Source organism: Neovison vison, chromosome 1 (genome assembly GCF_020171115.1).
Source record: "Neovison vison isolate M4711 chromosome 1, ASM_NN_V1, whole genome shotgun sequence".
In the NCBI taxonomy this organism is placed as follows: Eukaryota; Metazoa; Chordata; class Mammalia; order Carnivora; family Mustelidae; genus Neogale; species Neogale vison.
Window position 1 is genome coordinate 250,047,746 of NC_058091.1, and position 23,096 is coordinate 250,070,841.

A 23,096-nucleotide genomic window follows, 5' to 3' on the forward strand; every position below is an offset into this window, starting at 1 on the left:
CATTGGCTTGGATTTTTATAGGGAATTCGCAATGGTAACGATCTATAGTGCTCTGTGGACCAGGATGTGAGGTGACTTAGCAAGCAGCTGGTTAGCACCAAACAAGTATGTTGTCTGAGCTTCTGAAAAGGACCTTTGTGTGCCCAGTGCAAAGGCATCACAAAGGGTCTACATGGAAACAGAGGTTCAATGCTCAGTGAAAGATACTAGGAAGTTGGAGGACAGCACAGAGGAAAGGAAAAGGAAAGCCTTATTGTCAAGATAAAATTAGGACAAGGATTTGCAAATGGCCTGTTTCCCTCAGGTTTTGTGTTCAAGGTCCCCCCCCCTTTTTTTCCTTATGTATTTCTTCCTTTCTCTTTAAGAAACATGAAAACATTCACATTAATATGTAGTCCCAAAGAGCCTCTTCAGTCTTGAGGTCCCTGGGAGGGTTAGATTATTTTTGAAAGACAAGTCGTAAGCAGCATTGATAGCTGAAGCCCTGCGTGCTCTCGGAGGGACGGTATCATGGGATCATTGCTGATTTGTACCCTTGATCCAATACAGAGGTGTTTTAATTGGTATAACACCCACCCACCAATGAATTAATTGGTGTACTTTGCACTTTTTTGCTAGGTTCTTACAATCTCTTCACTTTTTACCCAAATATATCTCCCTTCAGCCTAGATAAGTTAAATAGAAGTTGCCTATTGCCCTGGGGAGACAAAGATGGTACAGAAGCTGAATAACAAATAGCATGTTTTTATTTTTTACATTCAAAACGGCTGGTTTTGATGGCAAATGGAAACATTCACAATCATCCACGTAGAACTGGTTTCTCTTGAGACCAGGTCCAAGTAAATGCAGACATGAAGGACCCCCTTGTAAGTGTGCAGTTTGGAAAATACCGAGAACCAGGATTTGGATGAGGAAACAGCAATTCTCAGGGCAATGTCCCCTCCCCCTAACTATGACATTTTGCTTTGACAGCTGTCAAGTATTGATAAGAACTGATGGTACAGGCGATCTAGGCGGGAGTGAGAGTGGAGACAGTTTCCTCGGCTCTATGTGCAATTGAGGTTGTGGACAAAGGCACTCAAATTCTCCCAATCTCTAGAGCAGGTCACTGACACAAGTGGAGGGGAGCCTCTGGCCTCTGTGGGTATTGTGGCTGGAATGAGGGGTTATGTCACTGCCAGGAGATTGAGGTCACATGTTAGCAGAGAGATACCAGGATGCTATGTGGGGGCCAGATCAATATCTGTGGCCCTTCCAAGCACCACTAATGAAATAGGATGAGCCACACGTGGAGCAGGAGGCCAGCCTGGATGGGCCTGACACAGAAGTAGAAGCCTATTGCCTGCTTCCGCAGGGGTGCCATCTGTTTACTTCCTCTCAGAGCTTATTAGCATCTATGTCCGGAGAAGGATAATGAGGAAACCATCCAGAACAGAGTGAAGTTTCTTCCTATTAAATTTTTAATTTGAGATCATTGAAGATTCACATGCTGTCAGAAGAAATGATACAGAGAGATCTTGTATCTCTTTTACCCAAACTCTCCTATGGTGACAGCTTGCTGTCTACTATATTGCTAATATATAGTGTTCCTTCCTTGTGATGGTTAATTTCCTGTGTCAGCTTGGCTAGTACACAGCACCCAGATATTTGGTCAAATATTATTCTAGATGTTTCAGTGGGAGTATTTTAAAAAATGAAATTAACATTTAAATCACCAGACTTTGAGTAAAGCAGATTACCCTCCATAATATGGGTGGCCCTCATTCAAACAGTTAAATATCTTAATGGAAGAATATGACCTTCCTTAATGTCTGGAGAATTTTCTCAGTACACTGCCTTCGGACTTAAACTGCAACACTAACTCCTCCTGGGTCTTCTGACAGCCAACACATCTTGTAGATTTTGGACTTGACAGCCTCTGCAATCACATGACCCACTTTCTTAGAATTAATCCCTCCCCATTTCCACACACACATACATACTCACAGACACCTGGATACACACACACACACACACACACACACTCATTCTGTGGGTTCTATTTCTCTGGAGAATTCTAATACACCCCAATATATTTTGGACAAGATATCATAGAACTGGTGTTAATACTTCTTTAAATATTTGATAGAACTTGCTGGTGAACCCATTGGGCCTAAATATTTCTCTTTTTTTTGAATTTCAAAATTATTAATGCAGTTTCCTTACTAATATACAGCTATCTTTATTATCTATTTCAATCGGGCAGAGTTGTAGTGGTTTGTATTTTTCAAGAAATTGGTCCATCATCTACATTGCCAAATTAAGGCGGGCAGAGTTGTAACCAATATTCTTACATTGTCCTTCAATGTCCATATGAATATGCCCAGTTTTGCTCCTGATATGACATGCTGTCTTCTTTACTTTTTCTTTTAGCTATATTGTTCTGTTAAAAAAAGAAAGAAAGAAAGAAAGAAAGAAAGAAAAACCGACCCAGCTCCTTATTTCACTGATCATTTCTATTCTTTTTCTGTTTTTAATTTCATTGATTTTTTTCCCTGTTATGTTATGATTTTATTTTTCTGCTTGCTTTGGTTTATTTTGCTCCTCTCTTTCTAGGCTCCTCCTATGAGAACTTAGTTTTTTATTTGGGAATTACCCTTTTTTATAATGTATGTACTTGAAATTGAAGATTTCTCTCCCAGCACTGCTTTAGCAATGTCCCACAAATTTTGATGTGTTGTATTTTCATTTTCATTCATTTCAGGGCATTTTTCAATTTCTTTTGGAACTGCTTTATCTCATGGATTGTTTAGAAGTGTATTATTTAGCTTTCAAGTTGGAGATTTTCCTATTGTAATCTTGTTACTGATTTCCAGTTTGATTTCATAGTGGTCAGAGAATATTCTTCATGTGATTTCATTTCTTTTACATGTGTTGAGATTTGTTTCATGGTCCAGGATATGGTCTGTCTTGGTATATGTTCCACAGGCACTTGAGAATAATGTTTGTTCTCTTGTTTGAGGGAGTGTTCTATGAAGTGTTGATTAGACCCTGATGGTTATTGTTGTTGCTGAGTTCTTCTGTATCTTTGCTGATTTTTTGCCTACTTGCTCTACCGGTTGTTAAAAGAGGGTTATTGAAATATTCAACCAAGTCATGATTTTTTTTCTCTTTTTAGTTCTAGAAGGTTTTGTTTCTCATATTTTGCAGCTCTTTTGTTTGGCATATATAGATTTAGCACTGATATATTCTCTTAGCAGATCAACTCATCACACTATAATGCCCCTCTCCAGCTCTGTAATTTTCCCTGCTCTGAAGTCTACTTTATCTGATATTAATATAGCAACTACTTCTTTCATTTGATTAGTGTTTATGTATCTTTTTACATTTTTAAGTTTCCATTTATCTATAATGTTACATTGGAATGAGTCTCTTAGAGGCAACAGATAATTCAGACACGGTTTTAAATCCACATTGCCTTTCTCTGTTTTAATTGGTGTGTTTAGACCACTTCCATTTATATTCAACTGTTGCTATATTAGGTTTTGTTCTGCTATTTTATTTTTTAATTTTCTGTTTGTTCTCCTTGGTTTTTTGTTTGTTTGCTTGCTTCTCTGGGTTTTTGTTTGTTTTAGGTTTATTTATTTAAATAATCTCTACACTGAATGTGGGGCCTAAACTCATGACCCTGTGCTCTTCCAAAAGAGCCAGCTGTTTTCTTTTTCTTATTTTCCTTTGCATTATTTCAGCATCTTTTGGAATTCCATTTTGATTCATCTATGCCGATTTTGAGTGTATCTTTCTGTACAGCTTTTTTCATTCTTACTCTAGATATTACCATATATATATATCTATATATATCTTACCAAATTCTGTTGTTGGAGATGAGAAAATATTGTACATTATTGAATTTATTTTAAATGATAGTTCTTTTAATCATGTATGGATAGTTTTCAAGGTGAGAAGTATGATAGTGCCATTTCATTACCCAGCCCCCTATGATCCTTTAAAATTCTTTCGAAGAAATTTTATCCACTGTGATTCTATAAAATTATTTCAAAGAAATGTAACACAATGAAGACTCTCATAAGGTATTGTCCACCTGGAAGGAAAGTTAAGTTGCTTATTTTGTAAAGCTTCCATAATACTCCCTTTAGTTCAGTACAGCTAAGGTCACCAGGAAATGAAAAAGCATCTATGAATATCTAATATACATAAGACATGTATTTTCTCAAGTTGTCTCACTTTATGGCAAATTCTAATTAACTTTACTCTGGGGAAAAATTCTACAAAATTCATCTTAGAACAAACCTCACTATTACAAGTGCTGGCTGGAAATGACAGAAAATATTTAACTCTCTCTTTCCCATTACCTGGAGAAGAGCTAAGAAGTTCAGATTGGCAGTTCCCTGTCCAGTCTTTGTCATAGTTAATTATGCTTTCTCAAAACACATCTGAAAGAACCATAATCTAATCATCCATATAGAAGGCTAACTATGGTAGTGCCATGGGCAGGGGTGAAGGGATACTTGTATCTCTAGTTCCCCTTTAGTAACACAGAATTTCTCGTTTCATCTAAGGACTCATTACTCCTGTAGAACATTCATTAAAGCAATAGAGCATTGGTATGTTGGGACTTAAAACTCCTAGAGATTTTCCACACATTTTCCTGGGGGGGAAAAAATAAAAAATATTGCAACCCATTAAAGGTTAACACGAATAGTAGAGAGAACAGATGGGGTTTATCCTCCAAAAGGGTTTTCCATCTTTAATTGTAATTTAAGTATTTTATTTTCTGATTTTAGTTACTAAAGAAAAAAAATTTCAATATAGACACAGGCTCACCTTTTAAATCTAATTCTGTTTTCTTGGTATGCATTGTGTTCCCCAGTTCTTACTGAAAAAGTAGCAGATGGGAATTTGTTCCCTGAAGTTATACATCACTCTAGAGGCCTATTCAGTTTCAATATTTGATGAGGTCTCAGGGATCTGTCAGTATGGTCCGGTGCTTGCAACATCTCCCACTGTTATGGATACCCTCTTCCACAACCCGAGCCCCTGATTCTAAACATTTTAGGAGATAAGAACCATGTTTCAAAATTGGGAAGGGAATAACAAGATGGAAAATTTTTTTTCTCTGTTTTAGGATGTCCAGTTATTCAAGTTCTTAGCAAAAAGCAATGTAGAAAAACAACTGCATGGAATGAGTCTAAGTTTCTATGGTAAAATAGTAGGATTGAATAACTCCCAGAGGATAATCAGATTAATTTAAATTCTTGGCATCTTTGTGAGGCTGGAGGTAAAGTGAACAAAGGGAACCACAGCCCTTCTGCATCGGAGACTTTCCTGCAGGTTTCTGAGTCTGTAATTTGCAACAGATTGCACATGGCCTGCCTCTCTGAAGGCCGTTCGCCTCTGCAAAGTAGCATTCATCCCCTCAAGAAAATCCGTGGAGGCTTTCAAAAAAAAAATTCCTCTCACCAATTTCAAATGTATTTATAAAAGGAAATGTGGCATAGAAAAACTCCCCTTCTCCTGATTTCTTTTTTACCAGCCATTTCTTGAACTCATTATTTAATAAACTTAAAAGGTGAAGTAAACAACTTCGAGGCTGTAATAAACTATTCATCTCTTTATAAATTTGGGATAAATCTACACATCTGACATGATTGATAGAGCATACGATAAATACAAGCTCCTAAAAAGTACTCAGTAAATATTTGTTGAATGAAGGGAAAATATACTCTAGGTATTAATGAGTCCCCCCAAATGGGAAATTTTACCAAAAGTGACAGTGTGTTGAGGAGGTTTTGACTTAAATTTATAGTGCTCTATATAGTCTTTGAAATAGGAGAGGATGATAGGACAGAGAAAGAGACTTTGCCAACTATATTGCCATATATGTTATCAGCAGCTCTATTTCTAGAGTTATAGTTTTAAATCATCTTTGGAGAAGCCTTCCTTTGTATTAGAAGACTCACAATGTAAAGCAAATACCCACTTCTCTTTTTTAGGGTAAAGTCAACATATATATGAATATAGATATGCAAGCTAAGAAACTTATTCTGTATTATATTTAGTTTATATATAGAGAGAGAGAATGGGAGAGAGAGAGAGAGAGAGAGAAAGTGAGTAAGTATTCTGGAATATATTGAGAATATTTCCTCAATATATTGAGGGATGTATTGAGAATATTTCCTCCTAAGTATAGATATCTGTAAGAGTGTCAGTATTCCACAGAGAGTGTTATTTAAGTGTGAATAACTTAGGTTCTTGGACATATGCTTAGAGTCCATGAAGTCAGACCACAACTTGTAGGTGGGTTGGAGTTATCTCCAGAAGAATATTGTTATCATTAATCATCCTGGGATTCAAAGTGAACAGCTTCGGTTGGGTGAACTGTTGATCTGCTCCTCTCTCTGAGAAAGGAACAAAGCGTCTGTAGTGAAATGCCAGCAGTGGTAGGTAAGCTGATGTTTGCTACATGGAAAGAACAAAGCAAGAGCTTGAGATCTTAAGTTCAGGCCTATGAGTCACTTGAAATAACTGTGTGGCATTTTACACCATATTTTGGGTGTTCCCGAGCATTTAATAAAGTTTTGTTAAATACCACAGTCTGAGGTGTCTGTGTTTTGGGGAATTGAGGGAGATTCTTCTGTTTGTGGCCTGAGCCCATCCCAGTACCACAGTAGAAGCATGGGGGGAAGGGGGTAGGAAGGTTGTCATAATGTGGCAGGAGGTGATAATCATTCTCTGAAGCTACAGACAATCAGAGTGAGGATGCTGGGCTGAGGTGTTGAGTCACCAACAGTGGGATCTTCATAAATCTTTAGGGGAGAGGAACTCAATGGGATGTTGGACCCAGTAAGAATTTCTGGATAAAGGTATGGAGACTTTGTGCATTGCATTTTTAATGTGGACACTTAATAGCTTGGCTCATGTGAATCTCAATCTGGAAACTCATGTCCACACTAATTTCTTTTCTTTATTTTCTATAAATTAACTTATTGACTATAAGCCCTTATCTAAGAGGCAAGAAGTTCCCCCTCAGTCATACTGAGTCTTCCATTTCTCTGGATTTATGCCAGAATTCTTGATTCTGAGATCTTTCTTTGTCACCTGATGATGCTGAGTTCCCTGTCTTTCCGGTCAGTTTGGTCTCCTCAGGTCTTCTGCTTGCTTACATCCAAGGTGCATGTGGGTATGGGGCTCTTCATGGGGCCTAACGTCCTGGGCCTCCAGAATCCAACCTGCCTGGTATTCCATATAGCTTATCCTTCTGAGATTGTGCTGCATCCCTGAAGTAATGTCAGAGAGCAGGAACAGGCTCCAGCTTCTGGTGAGACACACATGCCTCTCTTGTTGTCCTTTCAGTAGTGGTAGGAATCCTTCCCTGACACCCATGTTCCTGTCAGAGGACTTTTTCATCTCTTCTCTCTTCAGTGAGCTTAGACTTTGGAAAGAAAAATCTAGAAAGGAAGTTATCTCATGGTCAGTTTCTCCTTATTCTCTGTTCCTTTTATACAGAGCGTCTGGGTCTTAGGCACAATCACACAGAGCAAGCCACCTTTCTATTGTGGGAATAAAACAGATCAATACCTGGAAAAAAATGTATTAATAATTTGAAAAATCATTCTGTTACAGGATGACAAAAGACATATGAGCCTATTTTTTCAGCCATAGTCTAGAGGAATTTGAGGAGCCCTCGATGATATATATTTTTAGGATGCCAAGTTGAGAACGAATCTGTGTTGAGAAGTGTTAGTTCCCTGATCCCAAGGAGTACTCTAACCTGGAGTAAGAACATCAGACTCAAGCCCAGTTCTGAAACTTACTAGCTCTATGACTTTGAGTAGTTCACTTAACTTTTGTCATAGAGGCTCAGCTATTTAGGCTTGCTGGTCATAGGTCTCTGTCACAACTACTCAATTCTGCCATTATAGCAAGAACAGAGCCCAGACAACACCTAAATGAATGAACATGATTGCTTTCCAGTAAAACTTAATTTATGGACAGCAAAATTTGAATATCATATAATTTTTGTTCCATTAGTTATTTGATTTTTGCTGTTGTTGTTCAGTTGTTGAAAAATAGAAGAACTCTTCTGGGCTCACTGGCTATGCTGAAATAGGATTTGGCCTGTGGCTATAGTTTGTGGACTCCTGTTGTGGACTCTGCAATTATAGCTCTAATGTCTAGGGCTCAGTTTCCCCATATGCAAAGGAGAAAGCTGTAACTCACAGGATCATCAGGATAAATAGAGGCATAATTTTTTACTTTGCTTGATAAATTTAAGGCATTATTGCATAATATGCTCTATGCACTGAGGAGACCCAATTCCTGCATTTAAGATCAAGCAAATAGAGCTACAATGGATAATCTTTGCAGGTGCCTGTAACTGATTGTTTTTGTTTCTCCACCTGTGTAGCATAGAATCCATGCCACTGACTTGAAGGGAGAGTTTTGTTGTCTTTAAAAGTGGACTATGTGTGGGATTCCTTCCTTTAGAAAATGCCAGTTCTGGTAGTCATCCTTTCCTTGCTTACTTGTGTTAATGATGTGGATAAGATGACTTTTTGCTATCAGAATTCCCGTCTTATACACAGCACATCAAAACAGAAAAATTCAGAAACTGTCTTGACCTGATGAGGATTCTTGATTAGTTACTTTCTTTAGGTCTTGGTTGTGTTGTCTCTGTTACACTTATGGGAATATGCATGAACATTGAATGTAGGCTGTAATATACTAATTTTGAGTGTATTTATTACATTCTAAATCAAAAGATCAAGGTGGTGGAAGTTTTTGGTGACAACCACAACACATCAAAATTATCTGTGAATATTTCCAGCAGGAATTCTAAACCCATTTATGTACAGGGCCAGCCAGATAAGATAAAAGTCTTAAGGAGCCTTAAGGTGTAAGACAATTGAAAATGGTGAGGTCTAGAGAGAATTGTACTGTGCTGCCCCAGACTCTTAAAAACATTTATTTAAAAATCAATTTAAAAAGCAAGAAACGTGGGGGACCTGGGTGGCTCAGTTGGTTAAGTGCCTGCCTTTGGCTCGGGTCATGATCTCTGGTACCTAGGATGATGCAGCTCCTGGCTCCTTGCTCAGCAGGGAGCCTGCTTCTCCCTATAGCCTGCCGCTCCCCCTGCTCACGTTCTCACTCTCTCTCTCTCTCTCTCACAAATAAATAAATACAATCTTTAAAAAAATAAATAAAAATAAAAAGCAAAAAACATAATGAGCAAACAGACCCCAAAACACTCTTCTGGCTAAACCCAATAAAGTGGTTAGTTGAATGTCTTTGTTTCTGTAACCACACAGAGACAGTGAGTGTTGCAAAAGTTATGCAGTCCTGGGGGGCCACAAGTCTTGGTTCTAACATTTCCTAGTTGTCAACTTTGGGTTTAGATATTTGATAAAAACATACCTGATGAGGATTAAGTAAAATCATCAATTTGAAAATACTTTGGTTAACTATAAATTGCACTGAAAATGTTAGCTGTGTGCCTATATACATAACTGATGGCTCGTAAATGCAGGTCCCCAACAAGGGCTTCCATTATTTGGGGTTTCTTTCGTACCAATTTAATTTAATTAGCAGCTAGGCAAGAAGGCACACCTTTTTATTATAAGACCTGTGATTATATTACCAACCTTTTTTCTTTTAACTACAACTTACTGTTGTTTAGACCCCATGTGACAAAGAGCTGGTGCTGGGATAATTCTTTCTCTCCTATTCTCCTATCATCCTTTGTCTGTGCTGTCATCCTGTCAAAAAGGTGATATCAGATAATAAACTCTTGGTGGGACTTATTTGTGACATTTGAGAAAATGAATTCAGGAGTTATTAGATAATATGTCATGGGATTTTCCCACCCAGGAACAAAGATTTGGGTATTTTTGGATTTGAGTACTAAGGGTCCTCCTTTGCTAAACAAAAGTAAATAAGTAAATGTAAATCTTATAGTTGGACGTGGTCAGACAGTTAAATGTCATCTTACCACAGGTTTGTGTTATTGAGAATGTATTGAGTATCTGATTCCAGATACTCAATTTCTTTGAAGCCGGGAATATGAACTGTTTTTGGTTTTGTTTTGTTTTGCCATAAAAGTTCTCATTTCATTAGGTATGGGAAATCTCATGGTCCTGTCTTTTACTGTGAACTTTGTCCCATTGTACTAGTACTTTTATTTAAAAAAGGTCATTTCGTACATGAACTTGATTCTCCTCTGTTTAGCAAAAAAGCTCTCTTGTGTCTGGGAAATCTTAATAAAAGTTGTTGTTGTAAGAGCAGGGGAAAATTATCATACTGATTTACTCTTTACAATTTCCTTTTTTCTTTCTCTAATTTTTTTTTTTTAAACTACTGGAGTCAGACTTTTTGAATCTCAGGCATTTGATTAATCAAGTCTTTTAAAAATGTTTCCTTTCATCTTTTGGAATAGTGTTGTCTCTGCAGTCCCTCTACTTGATAATTGCCAAATAAATATTATTTTGGCTTAGGCCTGCAACATTCATCAACACTTCTCCATTTGTTGCATTAAACCCCAAATTCTTTACTTCAGTGTAATGTGGAAGGGAATGATTGGATTTGGGGATAAGCAGGGAGGAGTGTAGGAGATAATTAAATTTTATTCAATTTATTCTTTCCCTGAAATGCATTTAGGCAGAAAACATCATAGTTTCTTTGCTTTTGCTGAACTTCAAGGAATCCTAGGGCACCCCCTTCACATTTCTGAGCTGTTTTCTCCAATGACATGGCTTCCTGATAGTCTTTAACAAGTCATTTGCTGTGATTTCAGCTTGCCATGAAAGTATGTAAAAGAACACCAACATAATAATAAAACTAAATTGTTAAATTCAGCATTTATTTAAATTAGATATTACACATTCAATTAAACTTTCTTGCTGAGAAACTTAATGACTTGTGAAAAAAAAAGGATTGAAACTATACATATATTTCTGTGAATGTTTGGAATATTAGAGAGTTTCTTGACTTACTTGTTCAGTGTTTTAATTTTCTGAATTTCTGGTTGTCAACCAGATAAGTTACCTGAAGATTTGCTAAATTTTCGTTAAGAAGTAGGGTTCTCAGTTTGCTAATTGTCTTGTAATATTTACACCAGATATTTGAAAGATTATTAGGCTGCTTCAGCAACCTAACTGGCTTATAATAGACTTTGCTACATTGTGGAGCATAATCTGATTTTTAGTTCATTTGAGCCAGGGGTTGGGGGTATAGCTCAATGGTAGAGCATTTGACTGCATTTGAACCAGGTTTTGAACACAACTGAAGATTACTATTCGCTCCTTTAGAGGAAGAGCCGAAAATGGAAATGAACTTTGGGGTATACAGTGGTGTAAATCTCCAGCTGGGAATGTGAATTTTCCATTTAGAAAAGCCTCAGAGGACAGCAACACCTCTTCCCACTACCACTCCTCCTCCCCCAACTATCCCCATCTCACCCCATAAAACCTGGATATTTAAAGAATGCTTGTTACTAAGATTCACTACCAGAGATTAGTCTTTTCATCTTTAGGTGGAACCTTCTTCCCACTTCTCATTTGGAGATCACCTGGACCTGAGTCTAGTAACCCAGAGGACCTTCTTGTAAGGATGGTTTTGCCAGGTAATGAGAGCCTTGATGTTGGCTTCTTCACTGGCTCATCTTGGATATTTAGAGGTGACAGGCTCAATTAATTATTAACTTCATTTCTAGCCCTGCCTGTTATTGTATCTCCACTGTCAGTCTGCTTTCCTTCTAAGGGCTCACCAGGGCATTTGGAAGGGGAAATTGACCTAGAAGTTAACATCCCCCTATCTGGGATATGATGGGATTTTCTGTTCTCTCCTTCCCCACTTTCCATCTTTCTTACTTCCCACTCCGCCCCATATCCCTTGGGATTAAGACAATCTCTGGTAAAATAAAGAGCTGGAAAATTGATAATCATAACAGCTCAAAATTGTGGAGATAGTCCTTTGTCTTGGAGATAGTCCACTCTTCAGAAATAGAGATTTAAATCTTTCTTACAGAAATACACAATGAGAGGCAAGTTGTTTGAAACAATGGGCAAAACTTCAAGGTTGGAACAGAGTGACCTCGTCGGGCCTAGAGAAATAGAAAGACCCAGGACATCATGGGGTTTGAGGAGGTGAGAAGGAGAAGGGACCAGAGAGAATGGATTTCTGAAGTGGATTCTATAAGGGCTGAAGCACACTCCATGGAAGAGGTTCTTTTTGGAACCACGGAAAAGTACCTTGAGTCACTTTCTGGTGTAGGTGTGTGTTCATGATCAGGGAGTTGTAAATTGTTTTCATTTCGGATCATGGACTGCACCTGTACATACTTGCTGACATTACATGTGAAACTCTGAGATTATATACAAATATAGGAAGATTCTAGCTTTGTATGAAACAGTACTTACTGGCAGAATCTGTGTTTTGTTTTGGAATGAACACCTGAGTCAGTGTTGTAAAGCTATTAGGAGCCAGAAATTCAATCACTCCCCTCCCCCCACCGCCTTTTTTTAAGTCAGATTTGGAATCTTTGTTTTATAGATAGTCAGGATCCATAACCAGATTATGTACAAGTTGCATTTTGTAGAAGACGCTTCCCACTGGTTTGCAAGAAGCAATTTTCCTTTTGGGAGTAGTCTTTTTTCTGGGAATGAAAGTGTGACAACTCTGCTTGAATTCTGCCCCAAACCAACGTATCTTAAATTGTAGGAACTGAAATAAAATAACATTCAGCAGGAATACCACCTGTGTTAAAATGCATGTTCCTGGGGCCTAAAACCAAAAACCAGAAATTTGAATTCTTGCTGTTTACTCATGCTCAGTAAATTTTAGAGCCTTTGTTAAGGAGCGTTAATCAGGTTGACTCTGTGTTAAATTCTCTCTTCCATTTCTTATCTCCCTTCCATTTGAAGAGATTCATGTGTGTCTATGAATTCTTGCATTATAAAAGTAGTGGTGATTCTCATGTTTGCTGTTGATATTTCTGACTTCTGTTGTTGTCTCTGGTAGACAGAAGAGTTTCAGGGAGTATTTGTTGAACTGGTCTAATTAAATCAAGAAGTAGTGATGTAGTCAGACTTATGGGAGAGCTAGAGCTGTTTGCCTGAGTCATTCTGTACTAGCCCAGGAAGAATTAAGTCCCAAAGTCTTTCCCAAAGTTAGTGCCTAACTGCTCCCTTTGTGTGGGAAATAGTTTACTTGAAGGGGATACGTGAAAGAGGAATGGGATACAATTCCTTCTAGCCCATTAATTACAGGGTAGCTTTCCTTTGCCTATCCTTTATTTTTTCCGACATAATTTTGTGCTGTCCGCACCTCCTTGATACAACAATAACAGAAGAGTATATTTTGTTTTGGTCTGAGTTTTGGTCCAACAGGAAAAATCAGTGTTGTCTGTTTTCCCAAGGAGATGTTGTCCCAGGATACTTTTCCCAAAGGACCACAGTGCTGATTCACCCATTCTTTATTTATTTTTATTGCTTTAATTTTATTTCACTTCTCCGCTCGTTAAATGCTAATAAGAGACATGCCATAAAGAAATATAGTCTAGAGATATGAAAAAACAGACCTCATGGCTGTTTACTCTGCTGGCAATGATTCTACTCTTCAGTACCCCCATTTCCCCCAGTTTGAAGCTTGCCTTCTATGACAGTTTTCTGTCCACAGGTGAGCTGCTTATGGATACAGGTATGGTGCCACCTTGCAATGTGACAAACCTCTGATAAGACAATGATACTATGTTCTTTGACCATCAGTCTAGCTGTGTGTTTTTCTTTGTCCTGTGGTTATCTGGGATATCTAAAAACATAGTATTCTGCAAGTGTATAGGTTACCTGATGGCTGATGTCTGAAGGGGAAGTATTCAGGAATTACTCCTGAAGAATCCCCTTTGTTTTGTTTCCTTCCAATACAAAAGCTATGGGATCTATTCAAACCCATCATCTTGAACTTGAGTTTGCTACTGGGGAGACTAGCTGGGTTCTGGACTTTACGCTGGTGACACTTAATAAATATTTATTATTTTCTTACTAGGAATGCTTACATATCTTCATCAGAGACCACGGGGGTGACCCTATTATTAAAGAAAATTGGGGCTTCTTGTAAACATTCTGGAGTGTCCTCAACCTCTTGGAAGGGCTGGGATCCCCGCTCAGCTTCCAGCTGCTGAATTTTCCTTTCCTTTTCCTCTAAAATATCTTCCAGCTGGGTGATCTTCTCAGTCTGAAGGGAAACCTGCGTTGACAACTCCATAATCAGGTTAATTTTTCGATCACCTTCTTCCACAGGCGGGAGACCACCACAGGACTCTTCCCGAGCATTGTCTTCTAGGGCAAAGAAGAAAAAGAAAGTCTGAGCAGTTTTAATTGGATTTCCCAGAACTCAAAGTGAGGGAAGATGAAAAAGCTTTATTTCTCACGTTCTTAAAAGGGAACACAGATGTTGCGTCATCTGGTCAGATAGACAGAGAATGGAATCTGGATCCGGTGAGGGGAAAGTTTCTGGGTGCTCATGAAAAAATAACTTGGAAGCCTCCAGAGAGGGAGGAGAATCAGTTTTTGCCAACTCTTTTTGGTACTCATTGAACTTTTAATTAACCATGGGAATGAGCACGCCTTGAAAATCCAATCTATAAACAACAGCCATCCCAAGTTTCACAGTATCCTTTTGCCTAAGAATCTTTCACAAAAGTGACTATCGAGTAGAGATATACTTTAAAATTGAATTTTTCACTCAACTCGGAAAACAAAAAAAAGTTGTTATTGCCCCTTCTGGAGGATGTGATGAGGAAAGACTAGTTCCTTAACCCAAGTCACCTTTATAGTTGGCAGGGGTGTAATTTGAGGTGATCCAGGAAAAGCTGTTAGCATGGTATGTGCCAATGAGATTCTTTTTTTAAGGTCTGAAACTTTTTCAGCATCTCAATAAAAATTACCAGTATCTCCTAGAGGTAAAAGCTTATCCTTTATAACTTCTGACCCCTCAGATAAGGATAAAAGCCTGAGGAGAGAGGGAGAGGGAGGCTCCAATAAGGAGATAAAATTTTGGTGGCTGGCAGTAGGGAAACTGGGGGAAAAAAAAAAAAAAGAAGTCCCAGTAGACCATCAAAAAATGTAGCTGCTAAAAGCAAACCTCATCCCACTGGGGTTTAGTAGGATCACCCTACTTTACCGCTCTCATCCTGGAATTTTCACCATTAAAATCATGTCTCTATGTTACATAAAGTGCAGACATTAGTTGTAAGTAAGGGTTGTCAATTGCTTGGGTGTCATTGTAGGAATAATGGAGCTAATAGCATATGAATGAATGGTATTGACAGCCAATTACTCTGGTTAAAGGTCCAACATTTACTCAGTCCTCAGTGAACACAAACCCTACAGCGGCACCCTAGGGAAATCTAACTGCAGGTCCAGGAGACAGATACCTGTTACTATTGTGTGAAGATGGGGCAGCTTTGCTGTGATGGCCCATGCAGACAGGGAATCACCCACTTCTCAGCAAATAAAACTCATTTTTGTTTGTTTGTTTGTTTTCTAATTTCCCCCAGGGGATCCTGGGATGAAAGCTTGAACACTGATGTGCACAGTGGCCAGGATGCTTTGGGCCTCCCAGAAGTGATGAGAAGGAAGATCGGGATGTTCTCTGCTCTTAGCAATTGTGCTTAGTGATGTCTTACATTTCGAGAACCCGGAGGTGGGGGGAGGTTTTTTGTTCTGAAGATGGGAAATTTTAACACTAATACTGAAGGAGATGGTAGTTTGCCCGCCTTTCTTTGCAAGCTATGAAAAAAATCTCCATATCTCAAAGGAACATGTAGTTTGTTGTCTGAAATGAGATGTACTGTGAATATAAAATACACATTTGATTTTGAAGGCTTAGTATGAAAGAAATGTGAACTATCTCATTAGATTTTCAAAACTAGCTATGTGTGAAAACAATATTTTGGATCTGTTGTGTAACATAAGATACATTTTAGGACAGTATTCACTCATTTGTTTTTCTTGTTTTAAAAATGTGGCTCCTAGAAAATGGAAAATTTTGTATGTGGCCTGCATTGGTGGCTCTCACTTTTCTGATGGCTGGTCCTGGGCTCGAGTTTCCTTTTGGATAAGCACTTTCTGAAATCCAGGAAGATGAGTTCCTCGTAGGTGTCTCTAGCTAACATGTATGGTTGTTATTTGGGAGGGAGGATTGTTGACTCTCAACCTTTACCACACAGTTCATTTTTCTGTTACTTCCAAAGGTGGAGGTATGGAAATCTGGGCTTGGGAGAGTGGGTTCTTGTGGGTTGAAGTGCGTTTCCATGGGAGCAGAGAGAAAAGACAGAAAGTGGCAACAAGAGGCAGAGAGAAGATAGAAAGGAAAGGAACAGTGGGCAGGATAGGGAAGGCGGGGCCTTCGTGAGGCTCCAGGATGGAGAAGGGGCTCGGAAGCCTCCCTCCTTGTGCCGGCTTGTCCTCTTTCTCCTTGACCCCTTCTTCCGTCTTTTCTTTCTCCAGTTTTTCCTCTTTTTTTTTTTCAGGAGGAGTTATTTCCTACCAATTTACACAACTAAAAAAAAAGGTGCTTAGTGCCATTACAGAAGGCAAACTGGTCAAAAGTGTTTGTTTTTAAAAGAATGCAGTATAGGTGGAATACTTTGTTCATCTGATTCTAGTGATAAAGGGGTAAAAATGCAGCAGGAGGGCATTACCTAGGAATTGCTGTTACTAGGTCTACATCTGTAGAGTGCCCTCCCAGAGAGAGTAATCGAGAGAGAAGGTAGAGAGAGAATGAGGGAAAGAGAGACTGGGTGTCTTGGTTAGTTCAGGCCACCATAACACAAAACCAAGCCGTTGCCAGGGGAGCTTGAACAACAGAGATTTATTTTCTCACAGTTCTGGAGGCTGATAGTTTGAGATCCAGGTGCAAGCACAGATGGGTTCTGGTGAGAACTCCGGCTGGTTTGCGGAGAGCAACCTTCCCACTGGGTCCTCCTGTGGCACAGAGAGAGACCACAAGCTCTCCGATGTTTTCTTCTAAGGTCACTCATCTCATGACCCTACCCTTATGACTTCACTGAAACTTAATCACTCCCAAAGGCACCATCTCCAAATGCTGTTGCATTGGGGTTAGGGATTCAGCATATTAATTTCGTTGGGGACACAATTCAGACAATAGCACAAATAAAAGACCATTGGAAAAGGAGAGTTAGCACAAGGGCCTTGATTCTCACTCTATTGTTTTCATGTATTAAATGGAAATGCTGATAAGAAGATAAGTTAAAGTCCATCTACATACCAGCTTTTTTAGATTCCCCGTTTAAGTGATACCTTATAGTATTTGTCTTTTTCTGTCTGACATATTTTGCCAAGCATAATGTACTTAAAACCTGACCTGATTGAAAAAGAGTGGAGTGGTATTTACTAAGAGATGGGGGTTAGGGAGAGAGGAATTGGAGAGGTATTGGTCAAAGTGTCCAAATTTCTAGATATAAATTCTGAGTAATGTGTAACATAATGATGATAATTAAAAATACTGTACTGCAAATTTGTAAGTTGCTGGGAGAATAGATCTTAAATGTTTGTTCCACAAAATAGAAATGGTAATTCTGTGATGGGATGGTATTCTTAGCTAACTTTGTGGTGGGATTGTTTTGCAGAATACACGTGCATCTCGTGAATACATGGTGCACTTTAAACTTGCACCAGGTTTTAGGCCAATTATAATCTCAATAAAACTGGGGAGAAAAAAGAAAAAAAGAAGTATGTATGCTAAGAAGGAAATTTCTCATACAGCTATATTTTACTATTCAATGATCTCTTCACACATACAATGAAAATATTTTTGTTCTGTTTCTAAGCACATTACAAATCACAGAAACATTTTAAACTCTTCAATGAAATGGGGAACTCCAGAATAGGGACTCCTATCCATCTGTAGTTGGATATATGTAGTGGAAATAGCCCAAGGCCACCCCAGTGATTTGTCCAGACTCCACCACTAATCTCTGCCGGATCTGCTGTGCCCCATTCTTCTGGAGTCAAGGCTCCCTTACCCGGAAGCTCCTGACAGCTCTACTCATCCCCACATCTGAAACACTGGTGGGTCCTTCCTAGATTTTCATTAGCAGCTCGTATAGTCTTGCCAAGGTCACATCTGCCTGAAGCATGGAGGATTCTGTCATCTGACCAGATAATCTCAGGAATGGTTAGTCCCATTCCCAGGGGCTCCAAGAGACACAGAGACAAGAGAAATTCTCCTGTCACAGGGAAGGAGAAAACCTAATTAGCCATAGTCAGGGTATGACAACCCAATTGCTACCATTGCAGAGGTTTTTACAAGTACATGCTGTTTTTCATGATTTCCCCTCCTTCTGCTTCAATTTAAAATAGGTGTGAAGCAAGAATGAGAATGATGGCTTAGGATCATGGTGACAAGGAAATGGGAGGTGGCAGTTGTGCAAGGTTAAAAAGGTTTAGAAAGAAGACAGACAACAGAGGCATTCTTTTACTCACAGCTGGGGCAGGTTGGGCTCACTTTTTGATGTAGCCTTGAAAGACAAAAGGCCCAGAAAAAATTGTGCCATTTGCCTTAGACCATTTCCAGCTTCTCATTCTTAATAGCATTAAACCCTTCATGCTCTTAGCAAGGTGCTGTATGTGAGTTATATCAAAAACACCAGTAACTAAAGAGATAATAGCAGAGGTCATTATAGTTTGAGTAGCTTAGAGACTTAGACTCGGCTTAGAATTGGTATTTGGGACCATCTGATCTCACCTGCACATTACACCTGAACATCCCTATTAATTAGGGAATTCCATCTGCAACCTCCCTAACTGACGCTTTTTTAAGTGGCTCTCAGGCATGAGTGTCTCTCCTGCCCTTCATAGGTCAACTGCCAGTAGTAATCAATGAGTAAAATTTGCCTTTTATCGTCAGTGTGGCTTCACCTTGTTAGAGAGATACCCAGTGGGTAGAAAGCTGTGACGGGCAGACTGAAGGAGGGCAGGATACGGCTTGTTGCTAATCAGAGAAAGGACATATGGTGTAATACTAGGTTCAAAGACCTAAATCACATGGAAACATTGCTTTGTGCATACGGGAAGTTAGTAGTTTCATGTCCACAGTGATACATTGCTGAAGGGTGACCCAGTGAATGTCTGGGAGGCTTTTTTTAGATTTTCTAAACACTTGTTTCTAAAAATGGGTGTTTCCCCTTTGGATCCCTTCACTCATGCCACCAATGTAAAAATGTTGAATGAACACAGAAATGCTAAGAACCAGTGATCTAGTTTCTGCTTCCCATGCCTTTCATGATGGAAAGCACACATCTCCCCAGGCAAGTCTCCACAGTCATTTTAAAAATTAATTCATTAGTAATTAGTCACTGGGACCCTGCATGTAGAGAACAAATGAGATGCGCACTTGGCTCCCACATTCACAGTTCCACGCTTGGGCAGGAGAGAGGCGGCGTTGAGTTGGGCCCCAAAGGACATTCAGGGTTTAGCCTAAACAAACATCTGTGCTGCGTACCACCTCATCAGTGTTTACTTTTCTCTCTGCTTTTCAAGCTAATGACCAAGACTGCCAAGTATTTACTCAATAAGAAAGACTCTTCCCGGTGAGGTGATTAAATACCTTATTTCATCAGAGCCACCCAGGATTACTGTTTGGCCTAAAAGACTATGTCAGCTTCCTCCTCTGTACAAATGCCCATCACTCTGACTCACCTTCATGTGGTTTTGGAAGCTGTATATATTTCTCAGTAACCACAAGGGAGTCCAGTTTCATCTACTGCCATACTTGGACTTGAAAATTGGCTCATCCTTGTAAATAGCGCTCTCCCACTACTTGAACAATAAACAGAACTTCAACAATAACCTTCCTAGTTTTCTGTCCTTCTCTAGACTTTCACAGTTACCCTCCAAGGATAGTACTTTTCTGCAATAAATGATTTGCTTATTTTGGGGGTTCCTATAGCACAAGTATTTTACTTCTTGAAAGTCAGATTAGGGGATGCCTGGGGGGCTCAGTTGGTTGAGCTGCTGCCTTCAGCTTGGGTCATGATCCCAGGGTCCTGGGATTGAGTCCCACATCAGGCTCCTTGCTCAGCGGGGAGCCTGCTTCTCTCTCTCTGCCTCTGCCTGCCGCTCTGCCTGCTTGTGTTCTCTGCCTCTCTGACAAATAAATAAGTAAATAAAATCTTAAAAAAAAAAAAAAGAAAGAAAGATTAGTCTTACTACTTGAAGTTTTCTCTGTTTGCTCCCTTCAGTGTTTTTATTAATACAGAGACCAGGATCTCTAGTGACAAACGGCCAACTTCAAGGAGTTTTTAGTTACTTTCTATTAATGCTGTGAATGCTTAGAATACATTTGAAGTTGGCACGTGTTTGTTGATTTGGAAATGAGAACAACACTAAAAAAAACAGAGTTAATTGGGGCACCTATGTGGCTTAGTTGGTTGGGCATCTGGCTCCTGGTTTCAGCTCAGGTCATAATCCTGGGGTCCTAGGATTGAGTGTCACCTTGGGCTCCAAGCTCAGCAGGAAATCTGCTTGGTGATTCTCTCTCTCCCTCTCCCTCTGTCCCCCACTCCCCTGTGCTCTCTCTCCCTCTCAAATAAATACATATTTTTAAAAGAAGAATAGATTTAATTGGAAAATAAGTTTGGTCAGTTAAAAGAACTGAAATGTCATTTGATAGATGCTTATAAATTTTCAACGTGTATTCAAAAACTTCCCACATCTTAGTGATGACCTCTGTTTTGATAGGATTTTATATTAGCAGAAAAATCTAAGATGCAGTGGTGGACTGGAGCAAATATATATTTTCACCCAGCTGCAGTCCAAGAGCCTCACACCTTAGATCCTGAACATATGTGTTTTAGTAAATGCTTTGGAAGGAACAAAATACTTATTTTAAAACTACGATGGTAGGGATGCAGGGCTGATGACATGGGAAGTGCTCTGGAGAGTGAGCAAAGAGCTTATAGAGCACTTCATGAAGAAAACACTCAGGAAAAACAAAGACTGAGAGACAGTATGTAGGAAGCATTTGTTGTTTCAAGTTTTGGGGCCTCCCGCAAATGTTGGGCCCATGCCAGTCCCCAGAACCAGCATGAGGGGTCTGGCTGATGTGGATGCTTTGAGGACTTGTACAGTGTTTGAGGAGCAGATAGGATGAAGAACGCTCACCTCCAGCTGTTAGCATTGTTCTTGTGGCTGTAGGATGCTCTCACTGGGAGACATGTTGAAGAAGTAAATGGGTTGAGGGAACTGCAAATCCCTACCCTCCTTCCTTTGTTGACTTAGAGGCATAAATGCACATGATGCCCATGTTTTGTGTTTATTGAAATGGTTAATTCTCTCTTGCCCAGCACAGGTACTGTAGTTGAAGGATTGCAATAGCTTCATGTCTGCTCCTATTCCTTCTGTGACCTGCCCTTTCAGTTTGGTTTCAGCTCTATACAAAGAGGTCTCATTCAACTTTATGTTGGTCTTGACAGTCTTTTGTCTAAAATCTTCTGATGATTTTTCATCACATGTAGACTAAAAACTTAGCTTCTAACATACTATGTGATCTGGCCCCCCTTTACCTCATGAACACATGTATTCTTTCTTTCCTTGTTCCTAACAGGCTAGGCATGTTTCTACCTCAGGGCCTTTACATTTGCTACTTTTTCTGCCTGGATAATTGCAGCTTGGATGCATACATGGCTAGTTCCCTCAGTTCCTCGGGTCTCTCTTTTCCAAAGTCACCTTCACCAGAGTGAAGTTTCCCCCAGATGTCTTGCCTACAATTTCAATGCAGTCCCCACTCCTGGACAAGTCAGATTCTTGTTCCCTGCTTTTTTTTTTTTTTTCCAAAATGTTATGTCTGACTATTAATTTTTGTCTTCTTGGTAGTCTCTCTCTACCCCACTAGAATGAAAGCTTCTTGAGGGCAGAAATACTTGACTGTTTTGTTCACTACTATGTCTTTATCTAAAGCAATGCCTGGCACGTATCTTAAGTCATTTGTTAAATGACTAAATGGATGAAAGTTAAGTGCATATATGATCCAAAACCACGGTAGCAATGCACCAGTCTAAAGGTTTCCATTGGTGCTTAGTTCTCAGATTTCCTCCCCAGGCACATATTTTATTCACAGAAAGCTTTCACTACTGCATCTCCACACCCTCACATCCCAGAAAATAAACTGTCGTGATTGTAGAACATTGTACTTAACACTTGTGGATTTAAGTTTTTGTTAAATGGGAAAATGGAAAAGTTAGAATAACTCTTTTCCAGATCTGTGACTTAGATTCTATGAGCTATAAAAATGGTTCTTCACACTGGCACTTGGGGAGTTTCATCAGTATGGAGAATCCAAGGTCTCACTGCTGAAAGTCTGCTTGAGTGAATCTAGGAGGGTGTCTGGGAATTTATAGTTTTACAGAGTGCCCTAGGTGCTTCTGATGATTGGCCAAGTTTTGGCAGATGAATTTCTGCTGACCTGTAATAAGCATGGGGAGCTAAATTTCTGGCTAAATCCTAAAAGGTAGGCCAGAAATCTTCCAGGCATGCCTCTTCTTGACAAGGCTGCAGTATGCATAGCAGACGAGAAATCACATCTATTATACTCTCAGTGCCTCTCCCTTGTTACCTGACATGGCTCTGCCTGTGAATATTACCACTGACTGAATGTATCCATGGTCTTCTCCTCCCTCCCTCCACAATTAGCTTAAATCTCCGCAACAACTTGCCAGGTCTAACTTGGCAAGTTAGACCAAGAATCATCTCCAGAATCCCAAGAAAATTATGAGTTTGAAGGTTTGTTTTTGCTTTTGTTTCTGTTTCTCAGTTGGTGGATGGATCCATTTCCTCACAAGCTAGTCTGGAAAGGAAAAGAGGTGTCTCTAAAAGGAGAGATGATGCCTTGAGGGCAAGCACAGTGATTCCCCAGCTTCCATAGCTGCCACCATCACACAGGGAGCAAGTGAGTTCCCTTCAGCAGATCTGAATCCCGGATTTTCTTTCTGGAGCTTCCTGAAGCCAATTGATCTGTCCCCAAAAGACTGATAAGAATATTATATTAGAAAGATGTGTGAATACCTTGGTACTAGCTTGGGA

At 39.4% G+C, this 23,096-nt stretch overlaps 1 protein-coding gene across 1 annotated transcript in view; it reads right to left on the reverse strand.

Moving 5' to 3' along the window:
- Window positions 1-13,496: 13,496 nt before the first annotated feature.
- Window positions 13,497-23,096, reverse strand: part of CCDC192 (coiled-coil domain containing 192) — a 171,422-nt gene continuing 161,822 nt past the window's right edge. Inside the window, exon 6 of the mRNA XM_044228135.1 lies at window positions 13,497-14,330. Coding sequence (XP_044084070.1) covers window positions 14,044-14,330 — 287 coding nt within the window. The 3' untranslated portion in view covers window positions 13,497-14,043. The remainder of the gene's footprint in view (window positions 14,331-23,096) is intronic.